General features: G+C 35.5%; 1 protein-coding gene across 1 annotated transcript in view; it reads right to left on the bottom strand.

The window, feature by feature from the left end:
- Positions 1 to 18,309: 18,309 nt before the first annotated feature.
- The window catches only part of MMRN1 (multimerin 1), a 62,230-nt gene continuing 55,199 nt past the window's right edge, over positions 18,310 to 25,340 (bottom strand). Inside the window, exons 7-8 of the mRNA XM_021673237.2 lie at positions 21,752 to 21,904; positions 18,310 to 20,238 (exon numbers count right to left, since the gene is read on the bottom strand). Of these exons, the coding sequence (XP_021528912.2) occupies positions 19,817 to 20,238; positions 21,752 to 21,904 (575 nt within the window). The 3' untranslated portion in view covers positions 18,310 to 19,816. The remainder of the gene's footprint in view (positions 20,239 to 21,751; positions 21,905 to 25,340) is intronic.

The raw sequence follows: 25,340 nt of genomic DNA, 5'->3' as shown, positions 1-25,340 counted from the left end.
AAGTATTGTATTTTCTTTTACAAATTGAATGTTTGTGGGAATGCTACATTGAGCAAGTCTATGGGTGCCATTTTTTCAATAGCATATGTTATTCCAATAGCATTATTATCCAATAGCATTATCCAGTAGCTATTGGAATAACACATGCTATTGGAAAAATGGCACCCACAGACCAAAATGTCACAAAGAGACTTTGGGATGCTCACAGTAACTCAGACTTTTTCATCTGTTAATGGTAATCTGTGATAGTGATTTTTGATGTTACTATTGTAGTTGTTTTGGATTACCACTAACTATGCCCATATAAGATGGTAAACAATCAATAAATGTGTGTGTCCTGACTCTCTCACTCACTGGCCATTCCACATCTCTTTCCGTCTCCTCGGTTCTTCCTATTTCCTGAGATACGACAATGTTGAAATTAGGCCAGTTCATATTCCTACAATGGCCTCTTAACTGTTCAAGTGAAAGGAAGAATTGCATGTCTCTCATATTAGAGAAATTAAGTTTAGTGAGGAAGACATGTCAAAAGCTGATATGGGTCAGAAGTTATGTCTTTTGTGCCAAACACTTAGCCCAGTTTTGAATGCAAAGAAAAAAATCTAGAAAGAAAGTTAAACTGCTACTTCTGGGAACATATGAATGGTAAGAAAATGAAACAGTCTCATTTCTGATACGGACAAAGTTTTAGTGGTCTGGTGAAAAGATCAATACAGCCACAATGTTCGCTTAAGTCAAAGCTTAATCCAGAGCAAGGCCCTAACTCTTCTCCATTTCATGAAGGCTGAGAAAGGTAAGGAAGCTGCAGAAGAAAAGTCTGAAGCTAGCAGAGATTGCCTTATAAGGTCTGGATAAATGCCATCTTCCTAACACAAAAGTGCAAAGTGGAGCAGCAAGTGCTGATGTAGATGCTGTAGCAAGTTATCCAGAAGATCTAGCTAAGATCATTGAATGAAGGAGGCTACAATAAATGATTTTCAAAGCAGAGGAAACAGCCTTCTTCTTTTGAAAGAAGATGTCATGTAGGGCTTTCATAGCTAAAGAGAAGTCAATGCCTGGCTTCAAAGTTTCCAAGGACAAGCTCACTCTCTTTTTAGGGGCTAATGCTACTGGTGACTTTCAGTTGAAGCCAATGCTCATCTGGCATGCCAAAAATCTAGGACCCTTAATGAATATGCTAAATCTACTCTATCTGTGCTCTAGAAATGGAACAACAAAGCCTGGATAATAACACATATGTTTATAGCATGGTTTATTGACTATTCTAAGCTCCTGTTACTTTTTCAAAATATTACTGTTCATTGACAATGTGTCTGGTCACCCAAGGACTCTGATAGAGAAGTATAAGAGATTAATGCTGTTTTTATATCTGCTAACACAACATTCATTCTGCAGCCCATAGATCAAGGTGTAATTTTGATTTTCGAGTGTTGTTATTTAAGGAAAACATTTTGTAAGGCTACAGCTGACATAGACAGTAATTCTCCTCATGGATCTGGGCAAAGCAAATTGAAAATCTTCTGGAAAGGTTCCATCATTCTAGATGCCATTAAAAACATTTGTGATTCACGTTAGGATGTCAAAATATCAACATCAATAGGAATTTGGAAGAAGTTGATTCCAACCCTCATAAATCACTTTGAGGGGCTCAAGGCTTCAAAGACTTAAGGAAAGAAAGTAACTGCAGATGCAGTGGAAATAGCAGGAAAACTAGAATTAGAAGTACTGCCTGAAGATATGACTGAATTGCTGCAATCTCATAATCAAACTTGAATGGATGAAGAATTACTTCCTACAGATGAACAAAAAAGTGGTTTCTTGAGGTGGAATCCACTGGTGAAGATGTTCTCAAAATTGTTGAAAGGACAACGGAAGATTTAGAATATTACATAGACTGAGTTGAGAAAGCAGTGGCAGGGTTTGAGAAGACTAACTCCAATTTTGAAGAAGTTCCCCTGTTGGCAAAGTGTTATCAAGCAGCATTACATACCACAGAGAAATCTTTTGTAAAAGGAAGAGTCAGTTGATGCAGCAAACCTCATTGTCTTCTTTTGTAAGGAATTGCCACAGCCACCCCAGCTTTCAGCAACCACCATGCTGGTCAGCAGCCATCAACATCAGTCAAGACTTTTCACCAGTAAAAGGATTCTGACTTTCTTGTCAGCATTTTTTAGCAATAAAGTATTTGTAAATTAAGGTATGTATTTTTTTACATACCTTAACAACATAATGCTATTGCACACATGATAGACTACCATATAGTGTGAACATAACTTTTGTAGGCACTGGGATACCAAAAACTTTGCATGACTTGCTTTATTGTAATATTTACTTTTTGCAGCAGTTTAGAACCAAATCTGCAGTAACTCCCAGCTATGCCTGTATAATTTTTATTATTTCTCATTTTCTAGAAGATGAAATTGTCACTCAGATTAAATAACCATAGGGCACACAGCAGGTATGTGGAAAAGCCAGGTTTTGAAGTAAGCAATCTTGTTTGTAGCCACTATGCATTCCACCTCTTTTAAAAAAACTTGCAGTTAATTGTTTATGTGATGCTTTTAATCTAATGTCTTTTCCAGTGTGCTAGAGTGAGGAAAGAATATGTTTTAATTGAATATTTGAAAATTCTTACTTTAAGGAGATCAATCAAGAAATTTTAGTGAAGCATTTTATTACTACTGAGCCAAATAATTTTTAGCAATATAAAATGGTTTCCTTAATTTTCATTTAATTTTGGTGCGTTAGAACATTTCGTAATATTCAATAGCTCTAACTCCTACATCGTCTGTGTGATTTGTTATATTGACATTTATGGTTAATATAATAACTAAAAAAATCTATGAATACTATATTAAAACTGATTCTAGGAGGACAATAAACAGACTAAAATCGGATTAAACATTTTATTTATGGGAGAAATCCTTTTTCATTTTGGTAATGATTATTTTTGCAAAACCTTTTGTACTTAATCCTTTTTTACACCCTTGCAAGTTTTGTGTCTCCATGACACAAAGAAAAGTGAAGCATTAATAGAGATGCCTGAAGTCCAGCAAATAATTTCCTGTTGCATTTTCTTGTTCATATGTCCTTATTTCCTATGCCAGCCTTTTGCTGAAACAGCGATATATTACCCTAGGCTAAGGATATATTTCATTTCAGAAGTATGCAGTTGTGTATACAAATGTGTAAGGCTATCTTTTTAATCTATTTTTTTCTTTTAGTTTTTTAATCTGCCAGATGATGCCTGCGCGAGTTTATGCTGGTACATGATATTTCTTGATTTGTCCATTTCCAAAAGTTGTCTTACTCTACCAGTTCTGTTCATCTTTGCTAAAACTTGAACCCAACAATAAGCAGTTATTTAGAGCTAATTGTCTCCTCTCCTTTACTGTGCATTCCTCTTTATCCTTCACAATCTTTTTAATAGAATAGTCACAGCACTAGCTGATCATTTTGGGGGTATTTGCTAAGTACTAGTGTAAGTTGGGGGTGGGGGCGGGGTGCATGCTGAAGACCCAGTTTCCCAATCCAATGTGCCCAGGTCCTTGAACTCTCTTACCCCAGGAATGGGGAAGAGGCCCGGGAGGCACAGTGAGCTTAGTGTTAGAAAAAATATCGTGGACCCAAAGAATTTAGCAGAGACGCGATTTATGAGGCAGAGAGAGAGAGAGAGAGAGAGAGAGAGAGAGAGAGAGAGAGAGAAAGAGAAGGAGAGAGAGCTCCCACACTGCCATGGGAGGGGATCCAAGGGAGGAATCCCTATAGGTAAGGAGCATCTGAATTTTAACCCTAAAGTTATTCCCACCCCGTTCATGTTCTCCTCTAATGAGAAGAGTTCTTTCAAACTTCTGCTGGAGTGATTGATCTTTGACTTCAATACTGGATGGGCTACAGAGCCCCCTCCTCCCAGAGCTTTCTGCAGGCTTTTTAAACAAAGGAGCACACCTGGATTTTCCAACTAGCCTGAGCAGGAAAGTCAGACAAATAACTTTACTGTTCCCAGATGGATCCAGGCATGGCACTGGGAAATTCCTGCCCCTTATGGACTCAGGAAGAGAAGTTTTTTGTTCCTTAACACAGTCCCCCACTAGTCATTGTGTTTACTGTTTTGCCTGCATTGTCACATTTCATCTACATAAGAATCTTAATAAGTAGGAATAATTTTATGTCCATGTTACAGATGAAGAAAATAAGGCACAAACAAGTTGAGGTCCAGGTCCAGAGGCTGATGAATGTAGTTTAAACTCAATCAAATCTGTGTCCATGTGATTCCCCACCCTTACTAACTGGCCTCTTGTATCAAATAGGTATGATCTTTAGGTCTGACCAACTGACAACTGATTTTTGGCCTTTTTAACAAGGGAAAGCCTGATTATCCTTGTGACTAAATCTGTGATTATTGTCAGTTAAAAAATTTGATTTAAGGTAAATAAATAGTGGAATCAGAACTTTAAAAGACATGCAAATAATCAAACTATGGTTTACGGATGATTCTTATCACCTCTTTGGAGTTGATTTGGTATTATAGACTTCGCTTAATTGTTTCAGACAGAAGATCACAGCGAACTGCATTTATATGAGAGATTATTTTTATAAAAATTAAATTTTACCCTTACTATTTCCACACGCCTTTATATATAAATTGTGCAATTCTTTATGGCATGTTTCTGTTTGAAGTAATTTTAGATGCTTTCTTAGCTAACATATTTGTGCACACCTTAAACATATGTCCTTGTGAATACTTCACTCACACATTTGTTCTTCAAGTCAAGCATTCAGTAAACACATATTAAATAAATTATCTACTGAATGTTGACCCTTGAGATGGACCTTATAGATATCCTGAACAAGAAAATCCAATGTTAAGTCCTTGTGAAATAGCTCTAATAAATGTAACTAGTAAGTAAGTACTGCAGGTTTCTGATTATGGGAGTAATTTTTTTTTTTTTTCTATAGTAACTGTGCCTGAATGTAGATACTAAATGGCAGTTTTTTTTGTTTTGTTTTTTTTTTTTAAGTGAAAAGCAATATATAGGAGCTCAAAAATCTTTTCTTTTTAAAATTTTGGTCATTTGGAAAATAGGTTTGATTATTTAGAGAGGTCTATAAATTATCCTTTATTCAAAATGTCTGTAATTTTAATCATGTTATTTTAATTGCAATAGGTTGTAAATTTGCAATAAAATAACAAGATGGGAGGCTGTAACAGATGTTCTGCCAGCACATGTGATTTCATCTGAGACAATCTAGCATTCATCACGCTTAATCTTCATCAATTGAAATGTACTACTGCTTTTCAATAACGTGAGTTCTGTACACTCAAAAGGCTTCTCATATTTAGAAAAAAAAATTGACTCAGTTTTTTGTGTGTAGTTAAACCACGTATCTCTTTATCCTGATGATAATTTTATTTAGTTGTGCATTATTTCATATTACACGATATAAAAGATAGCTATCTCTTTCTATAGATGTAGTCTTTTTATTTTTTATTTTTGGATCATACCATGTTTCTTTGCACATGATGAAAAACATTTTACTCAAATAGGCAAAATACCATCTATGCTCAAACTGGATGCAATTTGTAAATAATGATGTTAATTTTTTTCTTTGGAATATACTACCCAGATGGTAGCGAAATTAATTTAGATAGCTGTAAAATTCTATGGAACAACATATTAGCAGTAATACTTTCACATAGGAAATATAATTTAGGCCTGCTTAGGTACTATATTCAATGGAAGTTAATTTCATTAATAATATAGTACTTCCTAGAGTGTGTTTTGTATTAGTTTAGGATCTTAGAACATAGGAGGTAAAAATATAATAAAATGGAAAAACAGAACAGCATTCTTTAAATTATGGTTTATGAAAATGTGTGTCAGAGAGTGAGAAGGAGAAAATAGAATAAGGAGGAGAGCAAAGAGAGACTGAAAGTGAGAGAGGAGAAATACAATAATAAGTATGGAAAAAACTTGGCATAAAGAAAAGGAAGAAAAGGAGGAAGAGGAAAATGTGGAGGAGAAGGAGAGGAAAAGGAGAAAGAAAAGGAAGAGGTGGAGGAGGAGGGAAGAGAAGGGGAAAGAAAAAGCAGGGAAAAGCAAAAGGAGAAGCAGGATCCTGTGAGTAAAAAAACAAGGCTTTTCCTTCCACTTGCAAAGCCAGACATTCACCTGCTGACATTCAGAGGATCATGTAGAGAATCAAGCTGCTGGGTAATGAGAAGGTGATCTCCTGCCTTAGGGCTTGTTTTTGTAGAAAAGGAGTGGACATGGGGAAAAATGAATGAGTGTTTCTGCCAATGGGACTTGGGAAGAGGCCATTAGGTCTTGGCAGGTTTTCAGGTACTGAAAATGCCATTTGTCTAGGCCTGGAACTGTCCTTGTTGCTGGGTAAATGATAGCAGTTTGAGAGGTTCCCAAGGAAATGTGGGGAGTTGCCCAGAAACATAGGCTGGTAAATGTAGAGGTCAAAGTAAGATTTAAAGTAGGAAAAAAAAAAAAAAAAAAATTGTGCTTATTTCTTTGCCTTTTCAACTCAAAGGGTTGGAGAACAAAATAGAGTAACTTCTAGAATATCTTTCCATTCATTCTAAAAAATTATCATGATAACCTTGCCTGGATGACATTATAAAATATTTTAGAAAGAAAAAATCAGAAGAATGTCCCTTTGATATCTGTTCTGAGATTTATAAAGAACCTCCTCTCCCAAACTCCACCTCTGCTGTTATTTGTTTATGAGATTCTTACCTTTCCCAAAATAAATGCAGGCTTAAATCAAGAAAGTTTTATTTTAAGTGGAAATTTGTTTTATCTTTAAGAGGATTTTGGTAGAGAGAGGAGTACATATTATTACAAATTATTTTCTGATGAATATTTGTAAGAACATATTTTGTACTAAGGGTTAACTGAATTCAGTGAAGATTCATTTTAAAGCCACTATTTAAGAAATTTTTAAAAATTCATAGGCCATTTCCCCTACTTTTAGAACTCAGAAAACAGAAAAGTTTAAATGCATTTGCTAACTTCCTACTTTAAGTCAGTAGCAATGCCAATGTTGAAATTTAGCAATTCCATTATGAGAGCTTAAGATCCATTTATGAAAAATGTACCCATTTTACCCATTTATGTCTTTTGTTTTAAAGGGCAGAGCTGGCTCATACAACTTCAAGGAGTATGCTGAACAAATGCACTAATAATCACATTGTACCAGAAAATAATCTTAGGATACCACTAAAAGCAAATTTATGGAAATGGTAAGTTTTTTTTTCTCTTTAGGCAAATTACCAGGTTTCAAGAATTAAGAGGGAAATAAATGAGAACACGTAATCACAACTAATTTTTTAAATGAAGGCACAATCCTTATCCTTTTCCTTCCTCGTTTGTGAAGCTAGTATCGAAACCGCCTTTGCAAAATTATGACTGAGACAGTGAAAGAGATCTAACTTAACTGACTCCATCCTGCCTGTAACCTCTAAGATGTCATTGTTCATTCCTGGCCATAGGCTTAACTAACTTTAGAAGAAACTTAGCTTGTAGTTTAAACAAAGACAGCCTTTCCCAAAGCAGACTTCCTTCTTGCCTGGGGACTAGACTAACATTAGCCACAGGATTAGAAATTACAGTTTAGGAGTCATGTAGCTGGAGGCTATATGATTCTGACCCTTCCTAAGCTGCTCCTAAATTCAGTGATTGAGATATTTTTGCAAACCGTGCACTTGATGGCTCAGCTAGCACCACCCAGATCAACAAATTGGTTTGTCTGCTCTTGTGGCAGCCACCCAGGAATGGACTCAGCACAAGAAGACAGCTTTGACTCCCTATGATTTCAGCCCTGACCAATCAGCACTCTTAGCTCACTGGTTTCCCACCAATCCACCAAGGTATCCTTAAAAACTCTGCTTCCTGAATGCTCAGGGAGTCTGATTTGCATAAAAATAAAACTCCAGTCTCCCGCATAGCTGGTTTCGTGTGAATTACTCTTTCTCTATTGCAATTCCCCTGTCTTGACGAATTGGCTCTGTCTAGGCAGCAGGCAAGGTGAACCCCTTGGGTGGTTACAGTATTAAGTTACTCACAGAATGATTATCTATTTATTTTTCTTCAACTTTTAAGTTCAGGGGTATATGTGCAGGATGTGCAGGTTTGTTACATAGGTAAATGTGTGCCATGGTGGTTTGCTGCACAGATCATCTCATCACCTAGGTATTAAGCCCAACATCCATTAGTTATTCTTCGTGATGCTCTCCTGCCCACCTCCCCCACCTCTAATAACAGACTGCAGTGTTTGTTATTCCCATCTGTGTGTCCATGTGTTCCACCTTTCAAGTCCACCTTTCAAGTCCCACTTACAAGTAATATTTGGTTTTCTGTTCCCCTGTCAGTTTGCTGAGGATAATGGCTTCCAACTCCATCCATGTCCCTGTAAAGGACATACTCTTGTTCCTTTTTATGGTTGCATAGTATTACATGGTGTATACCTACCACATTTTCTTTATCCAGTCTATCATTGGTGGTCATTGGGGTTGATTACATGTCATTGCTATTGTGAATAATAGTGCTGCAATGAACATACATTTGCATGTATCTTTATAATAGAATTATTATTTATTCATTTGGGCTTATATCCAGTAATGGGCTTGCTGAGTCACATGGTATTTCTGCTTCTAGGTCTTTGAGGAGTCACCACACTGTCTTCCACAATAGTTGAACTAATTTACACTCACGCCAACAGTGTAAAAGTATTCTTTTTTCTCTGCAACCTCACCAGCATCTGTTGCAGAATGGCAATTTCACAAATCTAAAGGATGGACTTAAAATGTGTTCAGAAGTATGTATCAAAATGTGTTCAAGATGAATTTGCAAGTTTTCAAAATGGCAACTGGAGTGAGTAGAGACAGAAATGTTTCTTATTATAGATTTTCTCTGCTAGTTTTTTACATCATCCAGTCTAGAGAGAGGTTGATTATGGTACCAGTATCTTACATCTCTGTGGCTTTCACTCTGCTACACTATGTCACACTGTGTCTGTCCACCCTTTACCTCTTAACATGGACCAGTTTACCAGTTTGCATATACAGTTGACCCTTGAACAACATAGATTTGTATTGTGTGGGTCCAATTTATACACAGATTTTCTTTTTAAAACTTTTTAAAAATTAGATAGAGACAGGGTTTCACCATGTTGACCAGGCTGATCTCAAACTCCTGGGCTCAAGCAATCCAGCCCCCTCGACCTTCTAAACTGCTGGTGTTACAGGCATAAACGACTGCACCTGGCCTATACACAGGTTTTCTTAAGCCTCTGTTACCCCTACCCTGGAGAGAGCACTACCAACCCTTCCTCTTCCTTTTCCTCCTCAGCTTACTGGATGTAAAGAAGAGGATGAAGACCTTTGTGATGATCCACTTGCACTTAACAAATAATACATATCTTCCTTGTGAATTTCTTAATAATCTTTTCTCTAGCTTACTTTATTGTAAAAATACAGTATATAACAAAACATACAAAATATGGTCTAATCAACTGTTTATGTTATTGATAAGGCTTTGGTCAACAGTACCCTATTGTAGTTAAGTTTTCGGGGAGTCAAAATTTTCATGCAGATTTTTGATGTAGAGGGGATCAACTGTAGTGTTTTTTTTTTTTTTTTTTTTTTTTTTCTTTTAGAGAACAGGGTCTTGCCAAGGCAGGTCTCAAACTCCTGGGCTAAAGCTATCCTCCCGCCTCTGCCTCCCTAAGACCTGGGATTACAGGTGTGGGCCGCAGTGCTTGGCGACTGTAGTTTTTTCTCCTTCTCATTCACCTCCTCCTTCTCTCATTGTCATCCTCCTTCTCTTCCTCTTTTTTCCACTTTCCTTCCTCTTCCACCTCCTTATTTCTGTTCTGTTCTTTTGCCTCCTACTTCTAATTCTTGTTCTTTCTCTTGCCTTTGTTATTAACTTCTGCCAGGTAGCCATGAGAAGATGAAAAACAATAGGGAAAAAAAATCCAGGTTTGTTCCTGAAGTTTGCGTTGCTTTAGATTTTACAACTGTAGAAAAAATATTATGCCTTTAAAAGCGTAGTGATATAAGGAAGATTAGTCACTCTGGGTAACGTCCACTTCAAAAAGAAAATGGCAAAATCAATTCTGCATTATTATTCATTGTTGAATGTGATCATTCCCACTGAGGCTGGAACCACGTGGCCCTATTGAAAATAGTTTTCTTACAGGGTCATTTGCCAAGTCAATTTTTCCATTGGTGGTGTTAATCTTAAACAATCACAAGATCTATAAATTTGGAAAGGGACACTTTATTTCTTGTAAAAGTTTACAGGCTTGCGAGGTGGCCATCTGGCAGGCTGGGAAGTGTGACTCCAGCTGAAGTCATCTGCTGGCACTTTGGGGGCAGAAGGGGTAAGACAAGCTTTTAAGTTGAAAAAGTTCACTAAACATACATATCCAACAGGTTGTAGGAGAAACTATGAATATTCATGAAGGTGGTCTTGACACATGAGTATTAAACAAACATGCATGTCATATATGACCCTTGTTTGCCTTGGGGTGCAACTTAACATTTAAATGTGTTACAATTAGGCCCTATACATCAAAAGATGAAGGAGAGATACAGAGGCACTCAGACATAACCAGTCAATAATGGTCAATGGTCTTACCAGGAGACAGTTACTGAAATCAGTCTCTTGTCCAATCAAAACTGTAGTTATCTTGTGGAGCAGGGGCAAAGGGTCAGTTAGTCAGCATATGGTAGAGTTGCAAATTGTTTTAATTTTGCTTATCTCAAGGCCATTACTTGTTTAGTTGCTAGAAAAAACAACAGCAACCACCAAAAAAAAAACCCTTGTGGCAGTTAAAACATAGTTCATTCTTTAAGTATAGGGGTGCATGACTTAACCCTTGCCTGGCATGGTCCTAGTTGCTGTTTATAATTTGGTATTTTATTGTCACAAAGTGTCTGTTCTCTGTCAGTCTTGTGATCTCTATTTTAACATTAATCCTGGTCAGTTGTTTTGTCTAGACCACAAAAGAGAGGAGGTATTAATAGGGACAGGAGGTAGATAAATTCTAGGCAGAAAAGGGCAGGATTCCTGCCATGGGCCCCACCCTTTAGCCTGGAACCTTGGCCCAAAGTGAGAACTTTATATCCCTGTTTTCCCGCTCCAATGTTGCCTTTTCCAAAACCATCCCTGGCCTGCCCTGATCCTCAGCCTGTACCCATGAAAACCCCAGGATCCACTGGCAGAGAGCAGAGAGGGGGAGAAAAGAAGTGGCTGAACATCAGAGAGAAACAGTTTGACTTCAGAGGGACAGCTTGATGGCAGGACTTCAGAGGAGAGTCTGGGTGGAGACGGCTGGACTTCAGGGGAAGAATATCTTCCCTCTGCATCGCCTTTCCACGGAGAGCCACTTCCATTAGCAATACAATCCTCCTCTTTCACCACCCTTTAATTCATCTGTGCAAACTGATTTTTCCTGGGCACTGAAAAAGAGCTTGAGTGTCACAGATGTGGATGCTAAAGACTGTCACACTGACCCTCTGCTCTTGCTGGTGGAGAACAACTGCCTCACGTATAAAGGCAGAGGGTACAACAAGCTGTTTAACACCTAAGTCATCCACAGATTGCAAAGCTAAAAGCTTTGGGCGTTGTTGGTACTCCCCCGAGATGCTGCCACAGGGCCTGCATGGAGTTTTGCTCCTGCTGGTGCCCAGAAACACTTGCCCCAGCTCCTGCATTCGTTCACCTGTGTGCTCGCTCTCCTGTGAGGAACTGGGCTGAGTAAGCGAGGTACCTCTGTCGTGAGGCCCACAAAAAGTCATGGAAAATGTCACGTTTTTGTATAACAAGGCAAGTCTGGCTTTCCATCCTGTCATGGCCAGGATGGTTCTCTGGGGTCCCCTTGGCCAAGACGTGTCTGTTCAATTGGTAGAGGTGCTTAGGATTTTAGTTTAAAGTGTGAAGAAGTCATATCTTGTAGGCAAAACTGCATCAGTGTGTTAGGATATAGCTAAGGCATGTAGTAGCTGTTTGTTAAGACCCAGAATGAGGATATCGTAAGAAAATTCGATGTCTTCATTGTAGACTTAATTCAATGAAGATGACAACATTAATCAAATATAGATGTCATATTTTACCTCTTCAGATTAAAAAAAAATTGGAAGTAGTTTTGGGATTGATATTTAAAAATTCATATATATCTCCATTAAGGTGTGTAAAACAAATTTTACTAGAAAATTTTCTAAGTTTTATAATTTTCTAAGATTTTTTAATGAATTTAAGACATTTAATTCTTTCTATATTTCCAGCATGTTCTGAGCATCTACAGAACTCAATGTTTTTTCCACCAGCTGCAGTGCCAAGAACTTTATTGATGAGCAATTGGTATGTGGCCTCATGAAATTTTTAAAATGCTCTGCAGACATTTTAATATACTTATTCTTCAGAATAATAGAATCAGTTTGCAGATACTAGTATTGTTCCAATGATACCTACAATGTATTTCTTAAATTTAAATGTTGTTTTGTGATACTCAAGAATGCCTTTAGAGCATGGAGTTGTGTTGTTGATAATAACAATGGTTTCTTTTTCTCAAACAGATGTTCTCCTTTGAGTGTACCACATAGGAAGAAAGAAGCCACAATTATACAGAAATGCATTTTGTTTATTCTTCCCTCCACCTTTGTTTATTCTTCCCTCCACCTTTGTTTATTCTTCTCCATTGCATGGGGTAGATTACCTAGCTTGCTGTTAACACAGAGCTCTGTGATAGAGTAAAACTCACTGATGATCTGTCAGTCTGCTGACCATTTAAAGGAAATAGCGTTAATATATAAAATGGAATCAAGGTTCAAGGGATTTAATTACAAGATTCATAAAGGGCAGCAAAAGTCACATTAAAAAGACATGCAATCTCTGGAGGGTCTTTGAATTTCATCTACAGAATAACTTCTACACTATTTAGCTTCCTCTTCAGCTGGAATAAAGAGATCTAAATATATTCAATAAAATAGAAAAGCTATGATGATGAGGTAGGCAAAAGGGTAGAGAATCGAAAAAGGGTTTGAGACTGTGGGAGGAATCTTTGTAGGTTATTTTTTGTTAATAACAAGGTTACTTTATAACAAATCATAAAAAGTAATGCATATGAATATACCTAAGAAGTTAGGATAAGGAACAACCATGTTTTTGAGATATATTTGATATATAAATAGCAACTAAATGTCTTTGCATAAGTTTAATATTTTTCTCAATGCAAATTACCTTAAATCGCCTTTAGAAAGTCTTTGGAAGCACAAATCAATGTATTTTTCCTACATATACTGTTTGGTAAATTACTGTCATCCTTAATCCACAAATTTCATTTCGATAAAAAATACATGTGATTCTCTTTATATATATTATGCATAATTGCACATTTTAAAGATGATAGTGGCAGCAAACATAAATGAGGAGAAGTAAATTATAAAAATAATAGTAACTATCCATAATCGTCTGTATTCTGGTAAGAGGAATTCAATAAGTCAATTTCTTTATCAGTGGCTTGAAATTAGGAGAGTAAAGGTGTATTTATAAGAACACCCAGTCCTCGGGTTGCATCATGTAATATTTTCACTATTAACTTGAGTAGATATGATTATTAGTATGAATCAACAAAAGAAAATCCAAATAAATATTGAATCCAAATAATACATTGAAAAAAACACCAACTTTAAGATAATTTCGTGTAGCATTTTCACTGTTATCTTCAATGGGCTTGAAATAAATGTTTATTTGAATCTAACTAATAGAAAATCATGTTAAAACTAGGATCTCCTATAAACTGATATTTTAAAAGCTATGCAAAGAATGTTTTAAAACACCATTCTAAATATTACTACATTCAACACGTGGTACTATACACCACATGTGTGTGTTCCCTCCCTCCTTCAAATTTATATGTTGAAGCTCTAACACATAATGTGATGGTATTTGGAGATGGGGTTTTGGGAGTTAATTAGGTTTAGATGAGGTCATGAGGTGGGCTCTGTGATGGGATTAGTGTCTTTAAAAGAAGGAAGAGACAGACCAGAACACTCAAGTGCTCTCCACTTTCTCATGCTCCTTCTTCCTCTCACTCTCCCACTCTCGCTCTTTCTTCCCCTCTTTCTCTCTCCACATGTGAAGACACAATGAGAAGGCAGCCTTTTGCCCTCTATAAGCGAGGAAAAGGGACCTCACTAGAAACACCAAATCTGCTGGCACCTTGATCTTGAACTTGTCAGCCTTCAGAACTGTGAGATAATATCTGTTGTTTAAGCCACCCAGGCTATGGAATTTGTGTCAACCCAAACTAACTTAAATAGTTGGAATCTGAAAAGTGTTTTGACTAAAGCTTTGGCTTTGAAAGTTTATGAAGCAATTCATAATATAATAAAAACTCCAAAATTTGGACTTTTCCCAGAGTTTTAGATTGTATAATTAGGATGTCAGCCCAGAGAAATAAATACTACTTTACTGTTGTTTTCTCTGAACACAAATGCAGTATGGCTCATTGAGAATTCTCATTGAGCTGTGGTAAAAGCACTCAAGGGAAGCTTCTTAATAACACTCCCCAGCCTGTTGACAAAACCCTCGGTTTGAAATCATGGGGACAGGAAATAAGCAAACATCCCTGTCTTCCACACAGGAGAGCAATCCAACTAAATTGTACACTCTAGGAAGGGCAGGCCTATATTTTTGCTTTAATGTATCCCACAGGTGCTTTGCAATGATGAATGATACACAAAATTTTGAATAATGAGAAAAATTTTCCTACATTGAAAATAACCTTTGACGAAGACAAATACTAATATGGCTTACAAGGTTTCCAATATGAGTTAGTAAATTTATATTTTGAAACATGAACAACTACCAAAAAGTTATCTCTATGTGCACTAAAAAACAAGTCAAATGAAAATCAGAATGGCTTATTTTAATCATTTCTTAATAACTAACCAATATTATTTTATTCTTCCAAATTGAGAGTTTGACTGGTAAAAAGAGTAAGAAAGAATAATTGTAGGCTGGGAGCAGTGGCTCAAGCCTATAATGCCAGCACTCTGGGAGGCTTAAGTGGGTGGATCACCTGAGGTCAGGAGTTCAAGACCAGCCTGGCCAACATGGTGAAATGTTGTTTCTACTAAAAATACAAAAATTAACCTAGCATGGTGGCACACATATGTGATCCCAGCTACTCAGGAGTCTGAGGCAGGAGAATTGCTCTGACCCAGGAAGCAGAGGTTGCAGTGAGCCAAGATCAAACCACCCAACTCCAGCCTGGGCGACAAAATGAGTCTTCGTCTCAAAAATAAAATAAAAGAACAATTGTAGGCACTCATGGCTTTGAATATGAAGTCTCTCAATTCTTGGAATGGTCCAAAAGGAGGTAATAGAAGATTGATCAACAGTGAAAAAAAAAGAGGCAGGCAGCTATTAAAGATATGAATTTCTCATTCTTACAGAGTTATCTATGATTCTGGTGATAGTAAATGACATCATGATCCCGGATTATGTATTTCAAATGCAACATTTTTCCATACTTTATATATTTATATAAATATAATTACATATAATATATATTATATTAATTATATTATATACATATTTACTTATATATATAAGTAAAGTATATATATAAATTATATATATACTTATATATATACTTTACTTTAAAGTATATATTTTTATACTTTATTTTAAAATATATATATTTACTTTAAAGTATAAATTATATATACTTTACTTATATGTTATATATAATATATATAACATATAAGGTTTATATGAGTTAGTAAATTTATATTTTGAAACATGAACAACAACCAAAAAATTATCTCTATGTGCACTAAAAAACAAGCCAACTGAAAACAGGATGGCTTATTTTAATCATATCTTAATAACTAACCAATATTAGTGTATTCTTCCAAATTGAGGGTTTGACTGGTGAAAAGAGTAGGAAAGAATAATTATTCTTTCCTACTCTTTTCACCAGTCAAAGAAAGAATAAGAAAGAATAATTGTAGAAAGAAAGAACAATTTATATATATATAAAGTATAATAGCATACTTTATATATATAATAAGGTATAATACTTATTATATATACTTTATATATAAATATATAAAGTATATATAATATATATATTTACTTATATATATAAGTATAGATATAAATTATATATACTTTATATATTTTTTGTTATTTGTTATATATAATTTACTTATTATGCCTCCTATATTATGTACCTACAATTAGGTATATAATTAGGTACTTATTAAATATTAATAAATGAATGGGTTTGTGATTTTCATCAGTAATTAGTGACTTGGTGTGCTTTAGGAGCTGGTGGGACAGGAAGATATTGTGAGAGAGAGGGGCTCTGAAATTGAATCTGCAAAATAATATTCAAGGTACTTGGCTATCTCCATAGATGAAATCAAGAAAAGTTCCAGTGCTATACTTTTTCTACACGTATAAGTTTGAAGTTATCAATTAAAAATACAATACTAAATTATCTCTGATTTATATTGAGTGGCTTCAAAAATATAGCCAAGCAAGTTCATAGCAACTTAAAAGTTGCTATAATGTCTCTTGGCTATTGGTGGCAATTTGTTACTTAATTGTATATTCTCCAAATCCATTTAAGAATAAAGAATAATATTAACAATTATATTTCCAAACACCAAAGTATTATTTAATGCTAAATGTTATTATCTAATTAAAAATCAAATTATATTGGACATTGCAATGATGAACATTGTCAAATGATTTACTTCCTTCTGTTCCTATAATAGTAATGAAAAACAATATAATGAAATCACCTAAATCTATGGTGAAAAGTTTATTTGGAAAGAAAAAACTATATTTTAATCTGTGAGTACTTGAATAAATAAAATTTTAAAAATTTAGATTATAGTAAATTTTTAGGCAAGGACTGAAGATATAAGAACTTTTTAAATGTTTTTGAAAATGACACATTTATACATAACAGGATAAAAATTGTCAGTCATTTGAATTTGTGTCCCAGCCCAAATATCATGTCAAATTATAATCCCCAGTGTTGAAGGAGGGGCCTGGTGGGAGGTGATTGGACCGTGGGGATAGACTTCCCCCTTTCTACTCTCCTGATGGTGAGTGAATTCTTGTGAGATCTGGTTGTTTGAAAGCATGTGGCACCTCCCACTGCCCCCTTTCCTCCTTCTCCAGCCACATAAACATGCCTGCTTCCCCTTCACCTTCTGCCATGATTATAAGTTTCCTGAGGCCTCCCCAGCCATGCTTCCTGTACAGCCTGTGGAAATATGAGTCAATTAAACCTCTTTTCTTCTTAAATTACCCAGTCTCAGGTAGTTCTTTATAGCAATGCAAGGATGGACTAATGCATCCAGCTGTCAATTTCAACTCTTAGATCACATTCTCCTTTGGCAGCCTGAATCTAGTACTGAGTGAGGCTAGAGTATGAAGTGTGGACCCGGAAAGAGAACACATTCCCTCAGTACCTGAGCACTGGGATAACTACAGCCAAATTGCAAGTTTTACTTTTAAGAGCGCTTGAACAAGTCTGTCCTGGGTTACCAAAACTGGTTTGAGAGGAGACTTCACAGCCTACGCAGCTCCCAAGAAGCTTGAGTCATTTGGCCAAAGATTTTGGCCTGATTATTTTGACTCAACACAGTACATTCTGATGGACAATACTTACTTTAGAGTTCCTCCTCGCAGAGTTAACCAAGTTTGTTAGACTGCATTTTTAAATCTTCTGCATAATTATTATGAAATTCACAGGTGTTGTACTCTATTGTGTGTATATGTAAAATTTTGCTTAACCATTTGTCTGTTGCTGGACATGTGGGTGATTCCCAGTTTTCAGCTATTACAAATAAAATGACCATGAACATTTACGTACAAGTCTTTGTATAGATGTATGCTTTCAAGTTTTGGCAAATTTGAAACATTTTCAAGTATATGCTATAAATAGAAGATACTACTTTCAACTTCAAGACTGGAAATATTTCAAAAATTGTTAATTTTGATGAAGGTGTGTGGGGTATAAAGAGCAGTTTTTTATATTGATAAGACTGTAGATTGGTTGTACCTATCAAAAAGGAAAATTATTTTCATCCTTTGTCCAGAAATTCTCCATCATTGGCTATACTACTGGGAAAATTACTTGACTTATATGTGCTTCTGATATATGTATATGAGTAATATGTAGTACAAATTTCATAGGTTAATATGTAATTCATTATGTTTTTGTGATCATTAAATAAATCCATTCATAAAAAAGACTTGCCATACCAAAACTTTTTTAATTATTATTTTTATTATTACTCATGAAAATCTGTTCTTCCCAGAAACGTGGTGTCAAATATCTGAGGAATGTACTTTTAAGCATGTTCACTACAGTAATATTGTAATAATAAAAAATGGGAGACAACACAAATGCCCATGGATAAAAGATTAGTTAAATAAATTTTAGCTTATCTGTGTGAGGCAATATAGAGAAAGGATGAATGTGGGCTCTGGAGAAGACATGGCCTGATTCCAAACCCTGTCTCAGCCCTATCAGCTCATGGACCTTGGTCTCTGTGTCCTAGGTTCTTCATCTCTAAAAATCATGGTAATCATGCCCACTTTACAAGGGTTATTGTGAGGAATGAGACATTACATGTACAAGAGAAACAGGGCATAGTTAGAATCCCATAAATTGTGGTATTACACAGATTATGACTTACCCTTTAGAAAAAGAAGGGCAGGTACTGCCATAGAAGAATACTTACTAGAAAAATACTTTTTCTCCCTATATAGTTGTTGTGGCAGGGGAGGGGAATGATCTACTCATATATTCTTAGACTTGAGTGTATATGTCCAACTACATGTCAATTACTGTGTTATAATTAGAGAATTATAGGAAGAGAACAATAGTTAAGCATATTTTAAGTTTTCAATTCAACTTTCTTAATTTTGACTCTGAATGAAAATCTTGGCCGGGCGTGGTGGCTAACACCTGTAATCCCAGCACTTTGGGAGGCCAAGGTGGGCAGATCACCTGAGGTCAAGAGTTCAAGACCAGCCTGACCAACATGGAGAGAAACCCATCTCTACTGAAAAAACAAAATTAGCCAGGCATGGTGGTGCATGCCTGTAATCCCAACTGCTTGGGAGGTTGAGGCAGCAGAATCACTTGAGCCCGGGAGGTGGAGGTTGTGGTGAGCCAAGATGGCAGTGCCATTGCACTCCAGCCTGGGCAACAAGAGTGAAACTCTGTCTCAAAAAAAAAAAATCTTAGTATGTAAAATTATGTAAAATTGATCAACTCAACAGTAAAGAGTAAAAATAAAAGTCTACAAAAGCCATTTTCATTTTTCAAGTAATTTACTTGAATTTGTGAATCTAGAAAATGTATGTTAGACGTTTATATAAAGGAAGTAACAAAAGTTAAGTATTTTATTGGAAAGAAAACTATAACTGATACTATTGTGTGATTACCATTTTGCAATATTACTTTACATTGCAATGACTTAAAATGAAGAAATAAAAACAGGAATAATTATGCTAACAAATTCACTTTGTTTTCTGTGCCACTAAATTTCCTTAGGATCAAGAACTCTTTCATATTCAGACATTCAAAAAATATTCAAATTATTTTATAAAATAAATGGACATACAAGTTTACTCATATTAAAAAAAAGTTGGGTTTCATTTCCTGTAGAAAAACCAAAACAGAGCAGATGTGCAAGCAAAGGTAAATAAAAACACTGGGTGTTTTTCAATAAAGGTGATAGTCTGTTTTTCATATTAACTTATGTACGATATAATAAGTAACCACTAAATGTAGTAACAGGGGGAAACTTGGCTGGAATTGTTCCTTTTGCAAGTCGCAGCCAGACTTCCTGCCCATAATTTAATTCTAATAAGGCATCCCCAGTTAAAACCCTATCACAGTGTATTTCACTGTCAATATTTTCAGACTCAAATGCAAGCTTGTCTATTCCATCAACTACTAAAAATCCAGAGATATGAGCACTAAATGACTCAATGGTGTACTTGAAAACATATACTCCAAGATATGGAATTCTGAATTTTCCAGTTCTTGGGGTGTATGAAGCTCCATAATTGACGTCCAAGTTATTAAACAGGATAGGACCAGGTGTAGTCATTCCATATGTATGAGATGCAAAAAATGCCACCATGGGTGCATATCTGTAAGATCCTTTGGAAAAATCTGTTAGAGGGAAAAATGACAAGAGTTTATTTTCATGTTTTATCTTAGTTTGTCTTTCCTTATATCTTCATCATTTTTATCTCGGTTACAAAATGTCTTAGCAGAAGAGAAAAGGCCATCCATCATACTTAGCAAGGGTGTATGTGTCTCGATGCCTGTCTCTTCTCTTGGCTAAATTACTCTAAATTGCTTTGCCTCTTGGTGCCTCGGTTTCTCCAATAATCAGGACAGAATAAAAATAACATTTGCTACCTTCCTCACACAAGTGCCTCAAAGATCATTTGCATGTTGCTTTGATCTCCCCAGAGATAAAGGAATTCTATGATTATTACTGTTATGTCAGAATGTTTTAAAGCCCCTTGCAGGAATTGAAGCTGACATGATGTAGAAACAATTTTTATGGCACCTCATCAAGCAGTTTCTAGAGGCTAAAGCAAAAACCATATAAAGTCATATTCACTGTAGCAAAGTGGACAAAGGCAATTTTCTGTGTAATTAATGCCAATGGTACTTACAAAGGCTGAGATCTAAAAACAGACTAAAAAATTTACTTTTTACTATGCAGGATATTATTAAGGAAAAGCTGATTTGAAATATGTTTTTTGCAGTCATTAACATATTTTAAATGCTGCACATATATTCCTGTATAAAAATCAGAAACGGTGCACTCTTGAAATCCAAAGCACCAATACTCATGAATTTAAATAAGTAAAAATGCCTTCTTGTTTTACTTAATACATTTGAGCATGTTCTAATAGTTCTCACATTTGCTAAGCATGTATTAAAGCCTCACTTAAATGACTATACCAGACATAAATCAAAGGTATCTTTCTTTAACTACTTGTTTGAGAAGAAAGTGTTTCTATCAGTCAGATATATTCATCCATGATTTTTTTTTTTTTTTTTTTTTTTTTTTTTTTTTTTTTTTTGAGACGGAGTTTCGCTCTTGATACCCAGGCTGGAGTGCAATGGCGCGATCTCGGCTCACCGCAACCTCCGCCTCCCGGGTTCAGGCAATTCTCCTGCCTCAGCCTCCTGAGTAGCTGGGATTACAGGCACGCGCCACCGTGCCCAGCTAATTTTTTGTATTAGTAGAGACGGGGTTTCACCATGTCGACCAGGATGGTCTCGATCTCTTGACCTTGTGATCCACCCACCTCGGCCTCCCAAAGTGCTGGGATTACAGGCTTGAGCCACCGCGCCCGGCCTCATCCATGATTTTTTAAGATGCACAAGAGAAAAAACGTTTGTGAGGGGGTAGAATTTTCTATAAACTGCCCCTATATAGCACTATTGAAAATTTCAACAAGTGCATGTGAATAAGAATTTGCCTAACAAAAAGACATTTCCACTTGTAAATCAGGTACATTATTTAGTAAGTTTCAGAAAAGTAAAAGGAATTGTCAAGTGGATCCCGATTAAGCAGGCTTAAATATTCATTCATAAATATTTTCAAAAAGTGTTTCTACTTATGACAACGAGCAAATCCAGAGATGCATATACTTTTTTTTACCTGGAGCTAAAGCATTTTCTTCCACCAGCTTGATAGTGCAGTTGTCACCAGTAAAAGGATGTCTGCAGGCACAGGTAAAGCTAGTTCTTCCATTTATACACGTGCCCCCATTTTGGCACGGGTGCCTACTACAGCTTGAATACTCCTCTGTTACTGAAAAAGAATCAAGGTAGAAGAGAATAAAGTGACCTATTTTCCTGTTGATCTCAAATTGTAGTTTGCAGCAGATTAGGAAAAACATTGAATTTTAAGTAAGAAAAATGGGCTCCACAGCCCAGGATTCCTGTCGATATGGTCACAGGACATCATGCAAATCCCTTAGCTGTGATCTCCCTACCTCCTTCAGTAAAATGGGCAAAATTCTATGATCCATTACAATTATTGGTAGGAAATGTTAACATTCTTGTCAACTGCAGAACAGAATAGAATTATCTAGATACAGATCATGTATATTTGAAACTGGCATGTGATAAAGGTAGTGCTTTAAATCACTGAGGAGGAAAAATGTCTATTCAATACATGGTGCTAAGGTATTTAATATATATAAAAACATAAATTCCACATAAACAAAAATACTAAGTGTAAAAAAACTCCATATAATTGCATTACCACAAAAAAAGAGAACAGCTTTAATAGCTTTAAAAAAAAAAACAATTTTTTTCAAAGCAAAACAAAACAAAGCAAAAGAAAACAAAACCCAGAAACCATAAGAGAAAAAAATTATGTTTGACCTAAGAATTAAAACTCGTTTGCAAAGAAAGCCACCGTTCTCAAAGTTTAATGACAAGCAACAAATTAAAAGAAAATATTTTTAGAAAACATAACAATCTAATGACTTTATAACATACGAAAAGCTCTGAAAAGAAGAAAAACAAAACATTCTCCCCTTAAAAAATGGAAAACGAGGCTGGGTACAGTGGCTCACACCTATAATCCCAGCACTTCGGGAGGCCAGGGCAAGAGGATAGCTTGAGCCCAGGTGTTTGATACCAGCCTGAGCAGCATAGTGATATCCCATTTCTAATTTTTAAAATAAAAAATAAATAAAAATAAGAAAATGATCTTGATTTGGATAAAGATCAGAAAGAAGTAAGTTAAAAACAGAAAATGTATCAGTAGTCAAATCATTGAGCAAAACACATAAAAGCTCACTAAAAGTTTTAAAGTATATGCAACCTCATTACTAATTAAGAAATAATAAATTTAGCTATAATAACTATTTAAATATCAGGTGACAACACGGAAAAAGACAGATAGAAAATATTCAGTTATGTCAATATGAGGGAACATGGGCCTTTTCACGTAATGCTGGTTGGAGCGCAAACTGCTATAGCTATTAATAGAACAATGTGACAATATTTATCAACATTAAAAAGGTTCATTTACTTTGAGCCAAACATTTCTACTGGCAGTATATATATACTCCAGACATACTTGTCCATGTACACAAAGATAATTCTTCAATTCAAAATGATGTCATTTGTATTAGTGAAAAATCAAGTGATCACTGATGCAGGACTTGTTAAATAAATTATAATATATTCCACTGGGGAATATTAGACAGCAATTAAAGAATGAGGTAGATTCCCCAACAGGTTTGGTTTACTGAAGACAGAAAGTTACAGTTCACACATTACATATAGAATAATTTCATTTGTTGTGAATGTTTCAAATTATGAATGTGGTTATAATCATAATGCATAGTTATGTAACTGCAGAGACAAGGTCGGAAGAATTCAGTGCTGACACAACTTGGCACAGTTACTCTGGTGCCACCTCATGGTAATGATGTAGTTTACCAGCCATTCATTTCAAACCAGGTGATTGTTGATTATTTTTAATTTGGAAGTTATTTGCTTTAATATTTTTCTCATGAAATGAGATCTATAATTTTTTACATACATTTTGTTTCATATCCATATAATTGAAGTTCACATAAAATGTGACCAAACTGTATGCCTGTATTATCAGAATTTTTTGCAAAGCAAATATATTAATATTGTACTCATGTAATGAGAAATTAATTAGAATGTCGATATATTCTTTGCAATATTCTATAAACTATTTCCCTTATTAAGAAAAGTATTAGAAATATTACATGTGTGTAATACCTTTTAACAAATATTTCAACTGGCTAACATTCCTTTAACCTCATTTTGCAGCCATGTGAATAGATAATCAAATCCCTTCTTTGCTGCTCATTAAGATTCCAGAGCTTTGCCCATTATTTTCCTGCTTTAAAAACATCAATGACTCTCCATTACCTGTGGTAATGTGAATATTTTATATCAAAGCATTCGCTTCATTTAATTTTACTTTCTTTGAATTTAACACAGTGATCAACTCACAAGGAGGGGTTTCAATTAATGCGTTTCACTAGGAATGTGTCAATTGTGCAGTAGAGTTGTGGGGAACACTAACTTATTTATGCAATTTGATCAGCTCTATAATTTTAATTTTCCCAAATATAAAAAAAAATCACACTCACCTGTAACCTTGGCCCTGTTCAGGAATCAGGGATCAAAGCTGTGTTATGAGGAGAATTTAAGAAACTGTAGAAAAGAATAGATTTCTCTGCACTGCTATTGGCTCTACTCTGACTCTTCAGGATCAAGGATTTTGCCTGCTATTTAATGTCTAGGAGAAGCCCTTCATTTTTTTCTTCTGTATGTTCCATTGCTTTAGGAATGGGGTCCTGCCTTGCTTTAGTTCTTTGAGTCATTTCAGATTTCAGAGGGTGCTATTTCACCCTTTTTTTCCAATTTCTTTTTAGGGTCATTCATCTGGAGGAGGGCTCCACTTTAGTTTAATTGAGGGTCTGCATCTATTCCTACTGTTACAGCAGCCCAAAGTTCTTGAGACTGCACACAGCTTGGCTTCCAGGACATCTTTCCTGGTGCTACTGGTTATCTGCCCAGGATGCCTCAGCCACTTGTCTGTATCTGCTTCGACTGCTTGTGTTTCAAGTTCCTTTCTGTTCCTCTTTTTTTTTTTTTTTTTTACTATTTTAGTTATGTCTGAACTTTCCAATTCTCTGCCAAAATAATCACACTTTAGTATATAAAATCATGTCCATGGCACCGAGAACCGGACATATTGTACCAATGGAACCTAAGCAGAAGCTTATGGTAGAAATTGCTGGTTAACCCTGCTGAAATGAACTTACACTTCTGTTAAGATAACACAAGCATTAAATGTTCATTGTCTATTTCTGCGTCTGTGTCACACTGTCTCATAACAAGTCTCCTGTGCTCTGATGTATTGAAGCTTTCTAAAATCTCAAATTTATTTAATTATTTAAACATGAATTTACAATTATTATTGATAATAAAATTTATCTTATTAGACATGAGTTATCATCTCTGTCCATAGAAACCATTCAGTTTGGTTCCATATGAGATGTTTTAGCCTCCCTCCCCTATCTTTGTTGTCATTTCCAAATTTATGTCTCAGGCATTCCTCCAAGTTATTGATAAAAATACCAACTAGAAAAAAAATACCTAAAGGATTAGTGTCAAGTACAGAGCATTACAACAGACAACTAAAGACTAGCTGGCACTGATTTTCCAACTGAAGCTATTTGTACTTT

The sequence above is a fragment of the Aotus nancymaae genome, unplaced genomic scaffold (assembly GCF_030222135.1).
Source record: "Aotus nancymaae isolate 86718 unplaced genomic scaffold, 86718_ANA_hifiasm-v0.15.2.pri h1tg000006l, whole genome shotgun sequence".
Taxonomy (NCBI): domain Eukaryota; kingdom Metazoa; phylum Chordata; class Mammalia; order Primates; family Aotidae; genus Aotus; species Aotus nancymaae.
This window is presented reverse-complemented; position numbering and strand designations above follow the sequence as displayed.